General features: G+C 43.4%; 1 protein-coding gene and 1 long non-coding RNA gene across 2 annotated transcripts; one reads left to right on the top strand and one right to left on the bottom strand.

The window, feature by feature from the left end:
• Positions 1–1,377: 1,377 nt before the first annotated feature.
• On the top strand, positions 1,378–1,713 carry LOC103654043 (protein FAM32A-like). The gene has a single exon (XM_008680862.1). It carries the CDS (start codon positions 1,378–1,380, stop codon positions 1,711–1,713), a length of 336 nt encoding a protein of 111 aa, XP_008679084.1.
• Positions 1,714–14,273: 12,560 nt separating this feature from the next.
• On the bottom strand, positions 14,274–17,145 carry LOC103654042 (uncharacterized). The gene is made up of 3 exons (XR_565878.3): positions 16,723–17,145; positions 16,530–16,631; positions 14,274–14,536 (listed from the first exon to the last, which is right to left on the bottom strand). It is a non-coding gene; the product is annotated as an uncharacterized lncRNA (long non-coding RNA).
• Positions 17,146–18,869: the final 1,724 nt, after the last annotated feature.

The raw sequence follows: 18,869 nt of genomic DNA, 5'->3' as shown, positions 1-18,869 counted from the left end.
TGTATTGATTAATTGATTAAACACTCGCGTAATGCGCGAGCAAAAGTAACAGTACATAGGATGGGGAAAAGATAGAAATGAGGCTCCATTTTCTATCAAAATCAATCATCTATCTACCAGAAGAAACCATCCATAACCCGCTCCACACACACACAAAAGAGGCATTTTGTGGCAAAATCCAAAAGTGCTCCGAATGCTATCCAGAACACAAAAGAAAACAGGAACTTTTGCTTGGCATAATGTAGCAGCCATCTAAACACTGGCCGATGCAACTTTCTGAAACATTTATATACAAAGGAAAACAGACCATTTTTCAGCACCGGCAAAGGTGAGTGAAAGTGCCAGTAAACCAATAAATTGAACGAAACCATATACAAGACACTTAGGCTAAATATGACAACCATAAAAAAAAACAAAGACGGAAAACCCATAAAAATGGTTCGTAACTTTCGTAAGCGACAAATCTGCATGGCTAGAGTACTGAGCAGAGCATTGACGACATGGAACACACAGAACTACGACGCTCGAACGGGCAGCTCACCTACGAACGTTGCACACGAAAAAAGCAACACTGGTTCCAGACTACCGCGCTTTGGCCGGATCCGCAGCAGAAGAGCCCTACAAAGGACAAAAAAAAAAGACGGTGGATCGGTAGGTGCTGCCGAGCAGGTGAACAATTGGTGAGCAGATCGGAGCAGAGAAACTATACGTTGGCTAGAGGTTGCTCGGCGATGGATTCCAGAGGGAACAGGAGCCCCTCGCAGCTAGGCCCTATAGAACCGAGAGAGGGGAAATGAAATCCGCTGTCGAAGGCCAGATATAGGTGGTTGGCGGTACCTACACGATGACCTGGAACAGCAGCAGCAGGACGACGGCGCTGTGCGAGTGCTCAACGGTGAGAAGACCGGTCGCAGATTTTTTGGAGAGGGAAGAGGAGGGGATTCCACATGGCCGGAGGCGGAGGGAGCAGATGGGTGAGGGGCGAGACATAGGCGTACCCGTGGAGCCAAATCCGACTGCAGGCACGACGAGTTTGGCGACCGCCGCAGCATCACAGATGCGACGGCTCAACGGCGAGTGCTCTGCTCAACGGCCAAAAACCGCTTGGAACAGGAGCTCGGACTGGGACACGAACACGGACACCGCGTGGAACAGGAGCTCGGACTCGGACACGGACACCGCGTGGAACAGGAGCTCGGACTCGGACACGGACACTCTGAACGATGTAATCCCGTTTGCCTTGGTAATATATATTTCTCCAGCAATCCCGTTCGGTTCGGCAGTCTCTTTACAAATTTCGCGGTTCCATCTCTCGTGCTCAACAGCAGTCTCTATCAATCTCTCTATAATTTTACTAAATTTCTTTGTTACATCAAGATGTTGGAATACCAAAGCGTCGTTGGAGGACGGCTGCAGCTGAAGGGTAAAGCGCTGAACGTGAAGGATGGTGGAGTAAAGAAAAAGAAGAAGTACCAGCGTGAGGAGTCGTCTCAGACTGAATTTGATAAGAATGGAGACGAAAGGAACCCACATTCTGACTATAACTATCTCACACCAGCAGAGCGCAGCTACATGGAACAGAAGCAGAAGATCGACATGAAGAAGATGGCTAAAGTCGCAAACAAGTCGTACAAGGACCGCATGCAGGACTTCAACCAGTACCTGGCTAACCTCAGCGAGCACTATGACATCTCCAAAGTTGGTCCTGGCTAACCTGGCTGTGTTACGCACAAACAATTGTATGTTGTGTGGGTCTATTTACTTTTCTATTAGCATATTATGTATCGTTTTACATATATTGTAAAACGACTTGTTGCCACCAGTAGATCATATTTATTGTCAAAAGCTTGTTCCATGTATTCTGATCACGTGTTTAAGCCTTTTTTTTGTTGCCCCTTTTAGTTGCATTCATTTTATTCAAAATGTGATTCGCTTTTGATATTTCTAGGGAACTTATTTTCTTTCAATACAGTGGCAGAGCTTAACAACAGATTATGCCCAAATTTTTCCAAGTCAACATGGCCTTCAATTTAGGAAGTGGGAAATAAGGCTGGGATCATTTGATTCCATGTTTGGATAATTGAATTGAAGATAGGGATAGATAAATAAAGACTACACCCATCTCATGCCCTCTTCTTTTGTCTCAACCCATTTTTATTTCCCTATCCAATCCCCATCCAAACGTTCACATACAAATTATCCACTAGGCTAGAGTACTTAAAAAGTAGAAAGTACAACTTCTGATGCAACAAGAAGTTGGCTGAATCGAGGCCCACCTGAAGCATTCAGAACCAAATCGAATTGATTGATGTTTGATGCAAAGAACTATTATTGAGTTTGTATATATTATTTCCATTTTCTCTGAATCGGAACAAGCGCTCATGGACTTGAGAACCCGTTGGAAATCCTTGCCTATCTAGCCTAACTTGGCTAAACTGTCGAGCCGACTTCGCTAATTGGGCGTGATAAGCAGCAATACATCATAATTTGGCGATGTCAGTGCTGATGTCCTCATGCAGAACAAGCAACAAATCGACACAAAACCCTTTCGTCGCCTGGCATTATCTCCTATGGAATGGCTCGTGCCTCTCTTTCGAGCAAGTGCATAGAGAAACACAATACTAATAACATGTTAAAGCATGAAATATAAATATAATATTAGAAAAGAACTAGTGTTTTTTTATTAATCTAGAGACGTAACACATACACAAGGTAAAACGATGTAGTAAAATGATGCCTTGTCATGACAACCATTCACACTCTTTATGCCAAAGTGTATGCCCAGTTCGTGGTCATGTATGATAGTTACTAATTCCTACTCTAATCTTGATGAGATCACTCCTTAAAAGATATCTATTCGAAGAGGTATTCTAAAAGAAATGTCTATTTCAAAAACAATGATGTCGGTGTTCTCTATTGGAGCTTCTTCCTCTAGATACATATTCGTGATAAAAAAATCCTCCTACCTCCCATGATCTCCTTTACCAAACTGGCAAGGGGCTCTTCTTCCTGATCAAATCATAAGGAGTTGGGTTGATCATAGTTGAAAAGTGGTGAGCAGGTAAAAGTGGAATAATAAAGAGAGGTGAAGGTATCGTGGTGATGAAGATTTCACTACGACCATGCACTCCCAGTTGCTTGAGATCACTTGGCAATCGATCACCAGTAGCTTGGCATCCCTTCTTAAACACTAAATCTCAGTTCAAACATAATTAAGAAAAAAATGTGAACCTATAGGATAGGCACCTTTTTTTAATGATGGCCACAATTTAAGTATGATCTGAATAAAGATGATCTAGAATGTGCACAGGAAGCAATCATAGAACTTTTAAGACCATAGATGGGTGTATTGTTAGGGGTGATAATGTGCTCCAAATTTTACACTATAAAATTTAATGATCAGATCGGATTAGGATCAAGTCCTATTTCTATTCGTTTTTGAACTAAAATTTATTTAGGGCCCTACTATTTTATAAAGAAGCATTTGGTTCACGATCCATTACCACCCCTATGTATTGTTGGTCACTCGTTTTGATGCTTGAAAGACATCAAAGCGAGACAACACAATTAAAAATAAGGACCTTCTCCCCTTCAATGTATCTCCTGGTTTGAACATAAATTGATGAGAATGTTATTAAGATTGAAATTTGGTTTAAGCCTTAATTTGGATCCACAAGTCTGTAAAAACCGCTAATTTTGATCAAAAATGAAAAACTTCTATGCAATGTAGTAGACGTGGCCAAAAAAATGTCTCGACAATGGATTCAACTGAAACATATATGATAATGATATTTGTCTGGTCGACTAATTGAAAGGGAAATGTGCCCTTGGGCCATTTCTAAGTATTTTGGTGGTTTAAGTGCCCAACACAAGTGCTTAAGTGTAAAAAGGTGGACAAAGTACAAATCAAGGATAAAGGTATGTTTCTCAGACTTAGTACATTGTTTTATGGACTAATGTATTGTGTCTAAGTGCTGGAAACAGGTAAAATCCAATTGGAAATGTCTTGGCTCGAGCAGCCAAGAATCTGCTGAGTCTGGGTGCACCGGACAGTGTCCGGTGGTGCACTGGACAGTGTCCGGTGCGCCAGGCTGGCTCGAGCGAAGTGGCCGCTCTCGGGAATTCACCGGCGACGCACGACTAAAATTCATCGGACTGTCCGGTGTGCACCAGACTGTCCGGTGAGCCAACGGTCGGCCGGGCCAACGGTCGGCCGAGCCAACGGTCGGCCGCGCAACCTGCGCGGGACACGTGGCCGAGCCAACGGCTAGAAGATGGCACCGGACTGTCCGGTGTGCACCGAACATGTCCGGTGCGCCAACGGCTCCAAGTCTACCAACGGTCGGCTTCGCTATTTAAGGAAGGAAATCGGGCACCGGACAGTGTCCGGTGTGCACCGGACTGTCCGGTGCCCCCGATGACAGAAGGCAAGAATGGCTTTCCAGATTTGTGCTCAACGGCTCCTAACTGCATTGGGGCTATAAAAGAGACCCCTAGGCGCATGGAGGAGGACACCAAGCATCCTTTGAGCATCATTGATCACTCACACTTCATTCTTGCGCACTTGTTCGACATTCTAGTGATTTGAGCTCCGTTCTAGTGTGCTAGTCTCTTGAGCTTAAGTCTGGGTTTTGCGTGTGCGTATTCGCTGTGATCTTTGTGTCGTGTGTGAGTTGCTAATCCCTCCCTTGCTCTGTGATTCTTCGTGAACATCCTGTGTAAGGGCGAGAGGCTCCAAGCTGTGGAGATTCCTCGCAAACGGGATTAAGAGAAGCAAAGCAACACCGTGGTATTCAAGTTGGTCTTTGGACCGCTTGAGAGGGGTTGATTGCAACCCTCGTCCGTTGGGACGCCACAACGTGGAATAGGCAAGTGTTGGTCTTGGCCGAACCACGGGATAACCACTGTGCCATCTCTGTGATTGATATCTCTTGGTTATTGTGTTGTGTTGAGATCCTTCTCTAGCCACTTGGCAAATTACTGTGCTAACAATTAACCAAGTTTTGTGGCTTAAGTTTTTGAAGTTCTACAGGATCACCTATTCACCCCCCTCTAGGTGCTCTCAATTGGTATCAGAGTCGTTCTCTTCAAGAAAGGGACTAACCGCCCGAAGAGATGGATCCTAAGGGCAAGGGGATGGTGATCAACGACAAGGAGAAGGAGACCTTCGTCAACGAGCTCAATGATGACAGGCCCACCGACTCAGGCTCGGGCCACAAAAGAAAAGACGGGAGGAAGAAGAAGACAAGGCGCATCAAGGAAATTGTCTACTACGACAGCGACGAATCTTCCTCCTCCCAAAAGGACGACGACGACTACGATAGACGAAAGACGGTTAACTCAAACTTTTCTTTCGATTATTCGCGCATCCCGCATAGTTCAAATGCTCAATTGCTCCCCATTCCACTTGGCAAGCCCCCTCACTTTGATAGAGAGGATTACGGATTTTGGAGCCACAAAATGCGTACTCACCTGTTTTCTCTCCATCCAAGCACTTGGGAGATTGTGGAAAGTGGAATGAAATTTGATAGCTCGGATAGCCCTGTGTTTATTAATGAACAGATTCATAAAAATGCACAAGCTACTACTGTGTTGCTAGCCTCTTTATGCAGGGACGAGTATCACAAGGTGAGCGGCTTGGACAATGCCAAGCAGATCTGGGACACCCTCAGGATCTCTCATGAGGGAAACGACGTCACCTTGCTCACCAAAATGGAGTTGGTGGAGGGCGAGCTTGGACGGTTCGCGGTGATAAGGGGCGAGGAGCCGACACAAACATACAATCGGCTCAAGACCCTCATCAACAAAATAAGGAGCTACGGGAGCACGCGATGGACGGATCACGACGTCGTCCGCCTAATGCTAAGGTCATTTACCATTCTTGATCCTCATTTGGTAAACAATATACGTGAAAATCCCAGGTACACCAAGATGTCGCCCGAAGAAGTTCTTGGGAAATTCGTTAGAGGGCGAATGATGATCAAGGAGGCGAGGTACGTGGACGACGCCTTGAATGGTCCGATCAACAAGCCGCAACGCCTTGCTCTCAAGGCAACACGAAGCAAGGAGGCGCTACCTAGCAAGGTGGCACAGATTGAGGCGGCCGGACTTAATGATGAAGAGATGGCTCTCATCATCAAAAGATTCAAGACGGTGCTTAAAGGTCGCAAGGGACAGCCAAGCAAGACCAAAGCCAAGGGGAAGCGCTCATGCTTCAAATGCGGTAAGCTTGGTCATTTTATTGCTAACTGTCCCGACAATGATAGTGATCAGGATCAAGGGAACAAGAGGGAGAAAAAGAAGAACTATAAGAAGGCAAAGGGCGAGGCTCATCTTGGCAAGGAGTGGGATTCGGACTGCTCTTCGTCCGACTCCGACAATGAAGGACTCGCCGCCACCGCCTTCAACAAGTCATCCCTCTTCCCCAACGAGCGACACTCTTGCCTCATGGCAAGGGAGAAGAAAGTAAGCACTCATAATACTAGTACTTATGCTTCTTCAAGTGAGGATGAGTCTAGTGATGATGATGAGATAGATTACTCATGCTTATTCAAGGGATTAGATAGAACCAAGGTAGACAAAATTAATGAATTGATTGATGCCTTGAATGATAGGAATATACTTTTAGAAAAGCAAGAGGATTTGTTGTATGAAGAACATGATAAATTTGTAGAAGCTCAGAAATCTCTTGCTCTAGAAATTAAGAGAAATGAAATGCTCTCTAGTGAACTATCTTCTTGTCATGAAACTATTGCTAAGTTAAAGAGTTTTAATGATGATTTAAATGCTAGACTAGAAGTAGCTAGTAAATCTAATTCTTGTGTAGAAATTGTTGAAACTTGTAATAGGTGTAAAGATTTTGACATTGATGCTTGTAGTGATCATTTAGTTTCAATTTCCAAATTAAATGATGAATTAGCTAGTCTTAATGCCCAACTTAAGACTAGCAAGAATGAATTTGACAAGCTAAAATTTGCAAGGGATGCCTACACGATTGGTAGACACCCCTCAATTAAGGATGGACTTGGCTACAAGAGGGAAGCCAAGAACTTGACAAGCCATAAGGCTCCCATCTCCACCAAGGAGAAAGGAAAGGCCCCTATGGCTAGTAGTGTGCAAAAGAACCATGCCTTTATGTACTGTGATAAAAGACAACCTAGAAATGCTTATAGGAGTTGTAATGAATATAATGTCTTTGATTCTCATGCAATGTTTGCTTCTAGTTCTTCTTATGTGCATGATAGAAATGTTGGTAGGAGAAATGATAATATGCCTAGGAGAAATGTCGTGAATGTTACTAGGAAAGTTAATGAACCTTCTACAATATATCATGCTTTAAATGCTTCTTTTGCTATTTGTAGAAAGGATAGGAAGATAGTTGCTAGAAAATTAGGGGCAAGATGCAAGGGAGACAAAACTTGCATTTGGGTCCCTAAGGATATTTGTGCTAACCTTGCAGGACCCAACATGAGTTGGGTACCTAAGACCCAAGCCTAAATTTGCCTTGCAGGTTTATGCATCCGGGGGTTCAAGCTGGATTATTGACAGCGGATGCACAAACCATATGACGGGGGAGAAGAAGATGTTCACCTCCTACGTCAAGAATAAAGATTCCCAAGATTCAATAATATTCGGTGATGGGAATCAAGGCAAGGTAAAAGGGTTAGGTAAAATTGCAATCTCAAATGAGCACTCTATCTCTAATGTGTTTTTAGTAGAGTCTCTTGGATATAATTTGCTATCTGTTAGTCAATTATGCAATATGGGATATAACTGTTTGTTTACAAATGTAGATGTGTCTGTCTTTAGAAGATGTGATGGTTCACTAGCTTTTAAGGGTATTCTAGACGGCAAGCTTTACTTAGTTGATTTTGCAAAAGAAGAGGCCGGTCTAGATGCATGCTTAATGGCTAAGACTTGCATGGGCTGGCTGTGGCATCGCCGCTTAGCACATGTGGGGATGAAGAACCTCCACAAGCTTCTAAAGGGAGAACACGTGATAGGTCTAACCAATGTTCATTTCGAAAAAGATAGACCTTGTGCAGCTTGTCAAGCAGGGAAACAGGTGGGAGGCTCTCATCACACCAAAAATGTGATGACAACATCAAGACCCCTGGAGCTGCTACATATGGACCTCTTCGGACCCGTCGCCTATCTGAGCATAGGAGGAAGTAAGTATGGTCTAGTTATCGTTGATGACTTTTCCCGCTTCACTTGGGTGTTCTTTTTGCAGGATAAGTCTGAAACCCAAGGGACCCTCAAGCGCTTCCTAAGGAGAGCTCAAAATGAGTTTGAGCTCAAAGTTAAGAAGATAAGGAGCGACAACGGGTCCGAATTCAAGAACCTTCAAGTGGAGGAGTTTCTTGAGGAGGAGGGGATCAAGCACGAGTTCTCCGCTCCCTACACACCTCAGCAAAATGGTGTGGTAGAGAGAAAGAACAGGACGCTCATAGATATGGCGAGGACTATGCTTGAAGAATTCAAGACCCCCGAGTGCTTTTGGTCGGAAGCCGTGAACACGGCTTGCCACGCCATCAACAGGGTTTACCTTCACCGCCTCCTCAAGAAGACGTCGTATGAGCTGCTAACCGGTAACAAACCTAATGTATCGTATTTTCGTGTTTTTGGGAGTAAATGCTACATCCTAGTGAAGAAGGGTAGGAATTCCAAATTTGCTCCCAAAGCCGTAGAAGGGTTTTTATTAGGTTATGATTCAAATACAAAAGCGTATAGGGTCTTCAACAAATCATCGGGTTTGGTTGAAGTCTCTAGCGACGTTGTATTTGATGAGACTAATGGCTCTCCAAGAGAGCAAGTTGTTGATCTTGATGATGTAGATGAAGAAGACGTTCCAACGGCTGCGATACGCACCATGGCGATTGGAGATGTACGGCCTCAAGAACATTTGGAGCAAGATCAACCGTCTTCCTCAACTATGGTGCATCCCTCAACCCAAGGTGACGAACAGGTACCTCAAGAGGAGGCGCATGATCAAGGGGGAGCACAGGATGTTCAAGTTGAAAAGGAAGAAGCACCTCAGGCACCTCTAACCCAAGTTCGAGCAACGATTCAAAGGGATCATCCCGTCGACCAGATATTGGGTGATATTAGCAAGGGAGTAACTACTCGCTTGAGATTAGTTAATTTTTGTGAGCATTACTCTTTTGTCTCTTCTATTGAGCCTTTCAGGGTAGAAGAGGCCTTGCTAGATCCGGACTGGGTGTTGGCCATGCAGGAGGAACTCAACAACTTCAAGCGCAATGAAGTTTGGACACTGGTGCCTCGTCCCAAGCAAAATGTTGTGGGAACCAAGTGGGTGTTCCGCAATAAACAGGACGAGCACGGGGTGGTGACAAGGAACAAGGCTCGACTTGTGGCAAAAGGTTATGCCCAAGTCGCAGGTTTGGACTTTGAGGAGACTTTTGCTCCTGTGGCTAGGCTAGAGTCAATTCGCATCTTGCTAGCATATGCCGCTCACCATTCCTTCAGGTTGTACCAAATGGATGTGAAGAGCGCTTTCCTCAACGGGCCGATCAAGGAGGAGGTGTACGTGGAGCAACCCCCTGGCTTCGGGGATGAACGGTACCCCGACCACGTGTGTAAGCTCTCTAAGGCGCTCTATGGACTTAAGCAAGCCCCAAGAGCATGGTATGAATGCCTTAGAGACTTTTTAATTGCTAATGCTTTCAAGGTTGGGAAAGCCGATCCAACTCTTTTTACTAAGACTTGCGATGGTGATCTTTTTGTATGCCAAATTTATGTCGACGACATAATATTTGGTTCTACTAACCAAAAGTCTTGTGAAGAGTTTAGCAGGGTGATGACGCAGAAATTCGAGATGTCAATGATGGGCGAGTTGACCTACTTCCTTGGGTTCCAAGTGAAGCAACTCAAGGACGGTACCTTCATCTCCCAAACGAAGTACACACAAGATTTGCTAAAGAGGTTTGGGATGAAGGACGCCAAGCCCGCAAAGACACCGATGGGAACCGACGGACACACCGACCTCAACAAAGGAGGTAAGTCCGTTGATCAAAAAGCATACCGGTCCATGATAGGTTCTTTGCTTTATTTATGTGCTAGTAGACCGGATATTATGCTTAGCGTATGCATGTGTGCTAGATTTCAATCCGATCCGAAGGAGTGTCACTTAGTGGCTGTGAAGCGAATTCTTCGATATTTAGTCGCTACGCCTTGCTTCGGGATCTGGTATCCAAAGGGGTCTAACTTTGACTTGATGGGGTACTCAGATTCCGACTATGCTGGATGTAAGGTAGATAGGAAGAGTACATCGGGGACGTGCCAATTCTTAGGAAGGTCCCTGGTGTCATGGAACTCTAAGAAACAAACCTCCGTTGCCCTATCCACCGCTGAGGCCGAGTACGTTGCCGCAGGACAGTGTTGCACGCAACTACTTTGGATGAGGCAAACCCTCAGGGACTTTGGCTACAATCTGAGCAAAGTCCCACTCCTATGTGATAATGAGAGTGCTATCCGAATAGCGGAAAATCCGTTGAGCACAGCCGCACAAAGCACATTGACATCCGGCATCACTTTTTGAGAGACCACCAACAAAAGGGGGATATCGAAGTGTTTCATGTTAGCACCGAGAACCAGCTAGCCGATATCTTTACCAAGCCTCTAGATGAGAAGACCTTTTGCAGGCTGCGTAGTGAGCTCAATATCTTAGATTCGCGGAACTTGGATTGAAATGTAGCATACATGTGTTTATGCTTTTGATCATGATTCTGCATTTTGTTGCTTATTGTGGTGCTCAAGTTGTACAAACACTCCCTGGACCTCACAAGTCCTGTTTGCAAGTGATGCACATATTTAGGGGGAGCTGTGCCACAACTTGACCCTTTGAGACAACCATGTACTTGAGTTTGGTTGTTTTAGTCTCCAAGGATAATTAAAAGGGAAAAAGGTGGACTTGGAGAAGGCAAGACTTCCACTGCACTCCGATGAAAAGAGTAACTCTTCCAAGTTCATCTTTATACTCTTATTGCCTATCTGCTCTTAGTTGAAGATTTTGGTGAGGCAATGGGGTTAATGGGCCAAGATTGATCCCGTTTTGGTGCTTGATGCCAAAGGGGGAGAGAATAAAGGCCAAAGCGATAAATGGATCAGCTACCACTTGAGAGATTTTGAAAACAGTAGAATAGAGCTTTTGGTTTGTCAAAACTCTTTTGTTGTCTCTCTTGTCAAAAGTTGGCTTCTTGTGGGGAGAAGTATTGATTATGGGAAAAAGGGGAGTTTTTGAAATCTTGAATTAATTTCTCTTGGAATGACTCTCTTTATGTCTTAACATGTGTATTTGACTTAGAGATAGAAATTTGAGTTGGATTTGCAAAAACAAACCAAGTGGTGGCATAGAGTGATCCATATATGTCAAAGTGAAACAAAACAATTTTGAGTTCTAATTTAATTTGATTTTGTACTTGTTCTACTTGCTTTATATTGTGTTGGCATAAATCACCAAAAAGGGGGAGATTGAAAGGGAAATGTGCCCTTGGGCCATTTCTAAGTATTTTGGTGGTTTAAGTGCCCAACACAAGTGCTTAAGTGTAAAAAGGTGGACAAAGTACAAATCAAGGATAAAGGTATGTTTCTCAGACTTAGTACATTGTTTTATGGACTAATGTATTGTGTCTAAGTGCTGGAAACAGGTAAAATCCAATTGGAAATGTCTTGGCTCGAGCAGCCAAGAATCTGCTGAGTCTGGGAGCACCGGACAGTGTCCGGTGCGCCAGGCTGGCTCGAGCGAAGTGGCCGCTCTCGGGAATTCACCGGCGACGCACGGCTAAAATTCACCGGACTGTCCCGGTGTGCACCGGACTGTCCGGTGAGCCAACGGTCGGTCGGGCCAACGGTCGGCCGCGCAATCTGCGCGGGACACGTGGCCGAGCCAACGGCTAGAAGATGGCACCGGACATGTCCGGTGCGCCAACGGCTCCAAGTCTGCCAACGGTCGGCTTCGCTATTTAAGGAAGGAAATCGGGCACCGGACTGTCCGGTGCCCCCGATGACAGAAGGCAAGAATGGCTTTCCAGATTTGTGCTCAACGGCTCCTAGCTGCATTGGGGCTATAAAAGAGACCCCTAGGCGCATGGAGGAGGACACCAAGCATCCTTTGAGCATCATTGATCACTCACACTTCATTCTTGCGCACTTGTTCGACATTCTAGTGATTTGAGCTCCGTTCTAGTGTGCTAGTCTCTTGAGCTTAAGTCTGGGTTTTGCGTGTGCGTATTCGCTGTGATCTTTGTGTCGTGTGTGAGTTGCTAATCCCTCCCTTGCTCTGTGATTCTTCGTGAACATCCTGTGTAAGGGCGAGAGGCTCCAAGCTGTGGAGATTCCTCGCAAACGGGATTAAGAGAAGCAAAGCAACACCGTGGTATTCAAGTTGGTCTTTGGACCGCTTGAGAGGGGTTGATTGCAACCCTCGTCCGTTGGGACGCCACAACGTGGAATAGGCAAGTGTTGGTCTTGGCCGAACCACGGGATAACCACTGTGCCATCTCTGTGATTGATATCTCTTGGTTATTGTGTTGTGTTGAGATCCTTCTCTAGCCACTTGGCAAATTACTGTGCTAACAATTAACCAAGTTTTGTGGCTTAAGTTTTTGAAGTTCTACAGGATCACCTATTCACCCCCCCTCTAGGTGCTCTCACTAATACCTGTGTATCTAGATGTGAAGCCCTTGGAGGCTTGAAATATAAACTTTTGCTTTCTTCTATATTTTCTAGAAAAATAAAGTGAATGATATGACATAGGTCACATATCTCTCTATATTATTATTACTAGAACAGGAGGTGCGCTTTGTGCGCCCTCCTATTCAGGAACCTCTTGCGACACACGCGCAACGGTGTTATGTTTGTCTATTCTCACAAACACGGAATACAACCGATATCTTACATATTTGCATATACCAAAGTAGGACCACAACATATGTTCCATACAAGGTTCAACACGGTCCATCCATATGTTACACCACACGGTCATGTTTCACATCTACCAGCCATCATACCTGGTTGTCGATATGTCCGAATTTTTTGAATTTTAGCCCCTTATACGAAAAAATCACGTTTAGACCTCTAAAAAACATTCTCGTTTTTGGACCCTTTGCTCGGCGTCATGACCTACGGCGCCGAGGTAACACTGATCGATGTCATAGAACATGGCGCCGAGGTAACACTGATCGGTGCCATAGAACATGGCGCCGAGGTATCAATCTCGTTGGCATCTGGTTGTTGTGTTGGCCCTTACGTGGCGTGACCTCGGCGCCATAGATCATGGCGCCGAGGTATCAACCTCGCTCGCATAGCTGTCCGTTCATGTTCAGCTGCATGGGAAAGCAGCAATAATGATCGACTTTCGCTGTTTGTGACATTTACATAGGCGATGGCGTGCAACAGCAGCCCCTAGACAATGGACAACAACATGACGTCTTCTAGACGTGCGACGCGAGGCAGAGGGCAGATTGCGTTAATTTGCATGGCTCCAAGCACGCATACACAAACGCACAAGTACACACATCATGTTCTCTGCAATTCCTCTGCCTCACTCTTTCAGTTCTCTAAGCTTTTTTGAAGGAAATACATGCTTATGTATTAGCTACTCACTTTAAATCGAGTAGCTAGCTCTAGGTCCTGTAAGGGCTACACACTACCATCTACGTTGGGTGCTACAATACTACTATAGGGCTCTTTTTAAAGTTATTTGAATACTCTTGACGTCCTAAAATAAATAGTTCTATTATTTCTAAAAAAATCACATAAATACTTTTCCGATCCAGAAAATAAATACTTGACGGTAGAAAGCGAATCGACACAAAAACAAATAAATACTTTTAATGCGCTTTTCTGATTTAGACGATCAAATAAATACTTCTCTTATTGCCTCGCGTTGCACGTCCAGAAGACGTCATGATGTTGTCCATTGCCTAGAGGCTGCTGATGCAGCGAAAGCCGGCTATCATTGCTGCTTTCCTATGCAGCTGAGCACAAATGGACAACTATACGAGCAAGGTTGATACCTCGGCGCCATGATCTATGATGCCGAGGTCACGCCACGTAAGCGCCAGCGCAGCATCCAGATGCCAATGAAGTTGATACCTCAGCGTCATGGTCTATGGCGCCGATTAGTGTTACATCGGCGCCGTAGGTAATGGCGCTGAGCAAAGGGTCCAAAAAACGAGAATATTGTTAGAGGTCTATACGTGATTTTTTTACAAAGGGTTTAAAATGCAAAAAAATCGGTCGATATGTTAGGGTCCTGATACTATCACTGAAGGCCCAAAGTCAAGGGGGTCAACAAGATGCTCCAGGTACACAAGACAAGCATAACTACAGAGGATAAGGTAGAAGTAGACCAACATGTCCTCTACAATGTTTTAACAGACGCAAAAACACAAAGTTTCATCAACCAGGATGGAAGGTAGAAGTTGATAAAAAAAGTATCAACTGCATAGTTTCTAGGAGCACAAAAGCAAAAGATCCTTTATCTTTTGTCTAGATGGCATCTTCATCGGATCTGCAGAAGGGAAAAAAGTTCTTTATGTCAGATACACAAAAATAAACATTTTTGCTATTGGTTGATTCCTGGAAAATAAACTGGCAAGTAACTCGAAGCAGGCATTTCAATAAGAGATGCACAACGAAGAGCTGAAGACTGCACATGAACCTATAATGTTTACATATGTGAGCTTCTGAGCACCAAGAAAACTTTATGTATGACATACTATTATAGCATGAAGCATAGATCCCTAGGTCGATAAGACTATGCAAACAATAAGACAAATGAAGTTGAAAAAAGGGCATCACAGTTTATGATTCAGAAGAAGCTCAAACAGTTTCTGCAACTGGAGAATGTTTTGATGATTTTGAAGATCCTAGAAGTTGAAGGCACGCTGATAGCGTACTTGTCATGTATTTTAGAGACTGTATAGGGATATCTACATATTTGAACTGGCCATTTAGCCCATCACTCACCTCAGGACCATATTTATCTGTGGCAAATGACTTAGTTGTTCATGGGAAACTAGATCAGCTAATTATAAATGCCGTTCAAACATTTTGTCATTTGTCTGGTATGGCTTACCTATTCACAATATCACTGACAGAACTGTTGTTTTGCCCATGCTCATTTGCAAATCAGACTACATACCAAAAGGAATTGCATAGCCGTGCAAATCAGACTGTGTACCCTAACAATAAGCATTTTTACTATGATTTGGTCGCTACTTTAGCTGTGCTACCATGGTCAGTTCTCTTGTTGTTAAAAATATAGGTGTGTCATGCAGCTATATATGCTTTGAAATAAAAGGGGAAACTGCCTTATGTGTTGGTTCATTGCCTATCATTGGTGATGCGCAGGTACAATTTTTCTAAACAGCTTAACATGTCCCCACCAGTGATACCTACCTTCTCTTTTCAACTTTTGTTCCCAAGCTGAACCAACTACACTTCCACTAAAATCTTCGAGGATCATTTGTGATGCGCAGGTGCAGTTTTTTAAAACAGATTTAACATGTCCCCACCAGTGATACCTACCTTCTCTTTTCAACTTTTGTTCCCAAGCTGAACCAACTACACTTCCACTAAAATCTTCTAGGAAACCAACAATTTAGAGGTAACATTACGAGTGTTTTAGAGCACGATGAGAATATTTTTTGTTCAGATGAGTAGCGATGGTGTCATGATTCTCTAGGACACTTCAAGAGTCTTTGGAGGTAGGGTTAACGAAAGCAACAACAGTGAGGAGCTTGATCCCATGCGCGACTGTGGAGGTGGAAGACCTAAACTAGGGCAATGAGCACACTACGAATAAAACAACATGTTCTCATTCTAATGCATCATACGTTGTGTTGATACTATTGTTACTTTCTATAAAGGAGTAACACATGATTTAACCGAAGAAAATTGTTGTACGCATTCATGTTTAGGAGTATAGACAACTATTCAGTATTCTTCAATATCAAAAGAATTCATAGTTTTGAACTAGCTGATTCTACCTTAAAAATTATATTGTAAGAAGAACATTCAAACCCGGTGACCCTAAGGAAGTGAGCAGCAAAACAACGCTTCTACATGGATAAACATGATTCTAGGTAGCTATGGTGTACTGTAGAAGGGTTCACCTGCCAGTAGGTATCACCGGTATGTACACAGTGAACATATGAGAGAGTAAAGCCTAATTAATTAACTGGATATGCAAGTGTAGGCATCTGCTATTGGCAACATAACTCTCCCAATGTTTCCAACTTCACTGTTTTCTAAGAATCTGCACATAACCCTATGATTGTAGCATATTGCATATGAACGGAAAATGGTCTTAGTTCAGGAGGAAGCCATCATAATGATGGTTGTTTAAGTGGTTAGTTTTAATCTTTAGTTTTACCCTTTTAAAGCGCGGTGTTCTAATTCATTTGTTCACACATCGATCCGCGGTACAGACCAGTGCTAGAAAACAACCGGCTAAAAATAGCTATATCATCTCTAAAGGGCTGGGAAGTAAGTGGAGTTACCAAGGTATATCAGGACCATCTGTGTAGGCATCAGCACCATCCTCTTCATCGTATCCACCTATGGAAAGCTTTCTAGTAGTTTCCTTCGGGAATTGGCGAGTCCTGCACATAAGTTGTTTCCATGCCTTATATTTAGTACCTCACACAATATGGGACTAAGAGAAATAGATAAGTTTATCGATATCGACCGAACCTCTTGCCTGCAACCTTTTTGAGAGGCTTGGTCGTCGATCCATGGGCACATCAGCCTCATTTCTCTAAAAAGGTGCAAACATTAGGGAAGATACAAAAATATCAAAAGACATTATATTGCAAAACTACAGATTAGATAGATAACATATCATGGATAAGCATGATGCAATAAGAAGGCTCTAAACAAGCAAGGGAACAATATGTGTTGATGTGGTATATCTATCAAGAGCTAAAGTCACAAACACTATCCATAACCAAAAAAACAAGGCATTTTCTCATGGCATAATGTAGCAGTGCTCTGAACACTGGCCAATGTAGTTCGCTGCAGCATTCATATACAAAGGAAAACATAATAAACAAATACACTAAATGCAGCATATCCAGAATTCCAGTTGATGCCACCAAGCAGAACATGGCCAACGAACTGGCCATGACGATGAGAGGTAAGCAGAGTAACAAACAAATTTGACACCCTGCTGATGCATCACAATGGAGAAATTTTGATCTTATGTATCCTGAGTTTGCCAAAGAAACCAGAAATGTAAGATTTGCTTTGGGTACATATACAGACGGAATGAATCCATTTAGTGAAAAAAGAAGTGTACATAGCACCTGGCCCGTGACTTTAACGATGTACAACCTTCCATCATGGCTGTGTCACAAAAGAAAGTACATTATGTTTACTATTCTTATTCAAGGTCCGAAATCAGCTGGTGTTGATATTGATGTGTTCCTAGAACCTCTAATGGAAGATATGACAAAGCTCTGGAATGAAAGAGTTCGAATATGGGATGAGTATTGTCATGAGTATTTTAACATAAGAGCAATTATATTTGTTACCATCCATGATTCTCCCGGTGGCGCCACACTATCAGGGCAAAAGACTAAAGGAAAGAATGGTTGTGTAGTGTGCGTCGATGGAACTGCTTCCATGTACCTTAAATCATCCAAGAAGTTGGTGTTCATGGGACACAGATGGTTCTTGATGAAGCAGCATAAGTACCGAAAGATGTAAGAGGAATTTAACAATGAACTGGAAAGTCAAGGTGCACCAAATCCTTATAGTGGGAAACTTGTTTTTGAAATTGTAAAGAACATTCACGTTGTATTCGGAAAGGGAAAAAACAAAGTAGAAAAGAGAAAGAGTACTGACCCTTCAACTTACACAACTTTCAAGAAGCAATCAATTTTTTTCAAGTACCTCCCATACTGGAAGGATATGGAAATTTGCCACAACATTGATTTGATGCATGTAACAAATAATGTTTTTGACAGCATCATTGGAACCTTGTTGGGCATGCCAAGACAAAGGACGAACTTAAATCACACAATGATCTAGTAGATCTTCAAATCAGATCAGAACTTCATCCAGTGGATAGTGGCAAAGGGAAGCCTTGCCACCCCCCAGCTAGCTACAACTTATCAGTTGAGGAGAGAACACAGATTTGCAAATGTTTGCGTGGGGTCAAAGTGCCCACAAGTTTCTCATCCAATATCAGCAAACTAGTCAGGATGAAGGACTTGTCTCTATTTGGCTACAACTCTCATGACTGCCATGTGATGATGACGGTGTTCCTCCCAATTGCGGTAAGAGCCCTCAAAACAGAGCATGTCAAAGTTGTCATCACACGCTTGTGTTACTTTTTCAATGTGGTTTCACAAAAAGTAATAGCTTTAGAAGACTTGGACTATCTAAAGGCATACATCATCGAGACTATGTGCAAGCTTGAAATGTGTTTTCCTCCATCATTTTTTGATATGCAAGTACACCTAATCATACATCTCGTGGATCAGATAAAAATATTAGGGCCACTATATTTACATCATATGTTTCAGTTGGAGCGATACCTGGGAGTATTAAAAGGTTATGTGCGAAATCGCGCTCACCCAGAGGGTTCAATCATGGAGGGATACACTACAGAAGAAGTGATTGAGAGCTGTATAGATTACATCAGTGATGGAACAATGATAGGTGTGCCTGTACCTAAACATGAGGGTAAACTATGTGGGAGAGGGAGAATGGGCAGGAAAACTTTTCGTGTCGAGGATTACAAGCTAGTACATTGTGCTCATGGTAGTGTACTACAACATCTCACGATAGCCGAGCCTTACATAGAGGAACACCTGGATGAGCTTCGTAAAGAAAAT

Source organism: Zea mays, chromosome 4 (genome assembly GCF_902167145.1).
Source record: "Zea mays cultivar B73 chromosome 4, Zm-B73-REFERENCE-NAM-5.0, whole genome shotgun sequence".
Taxonomy (NCBI): domain Eukaryota; kingdom Viridiplantae; phylum Streptophyta; class Magnoliopsida; order Poales; family Poaceae; genus Zea; species Zea mays.
The sequence above is the reverse complement of the archived record's forward strand: the minus strand, read 5'-3'. Positions and strand labels throughout refer to the sequence as shown.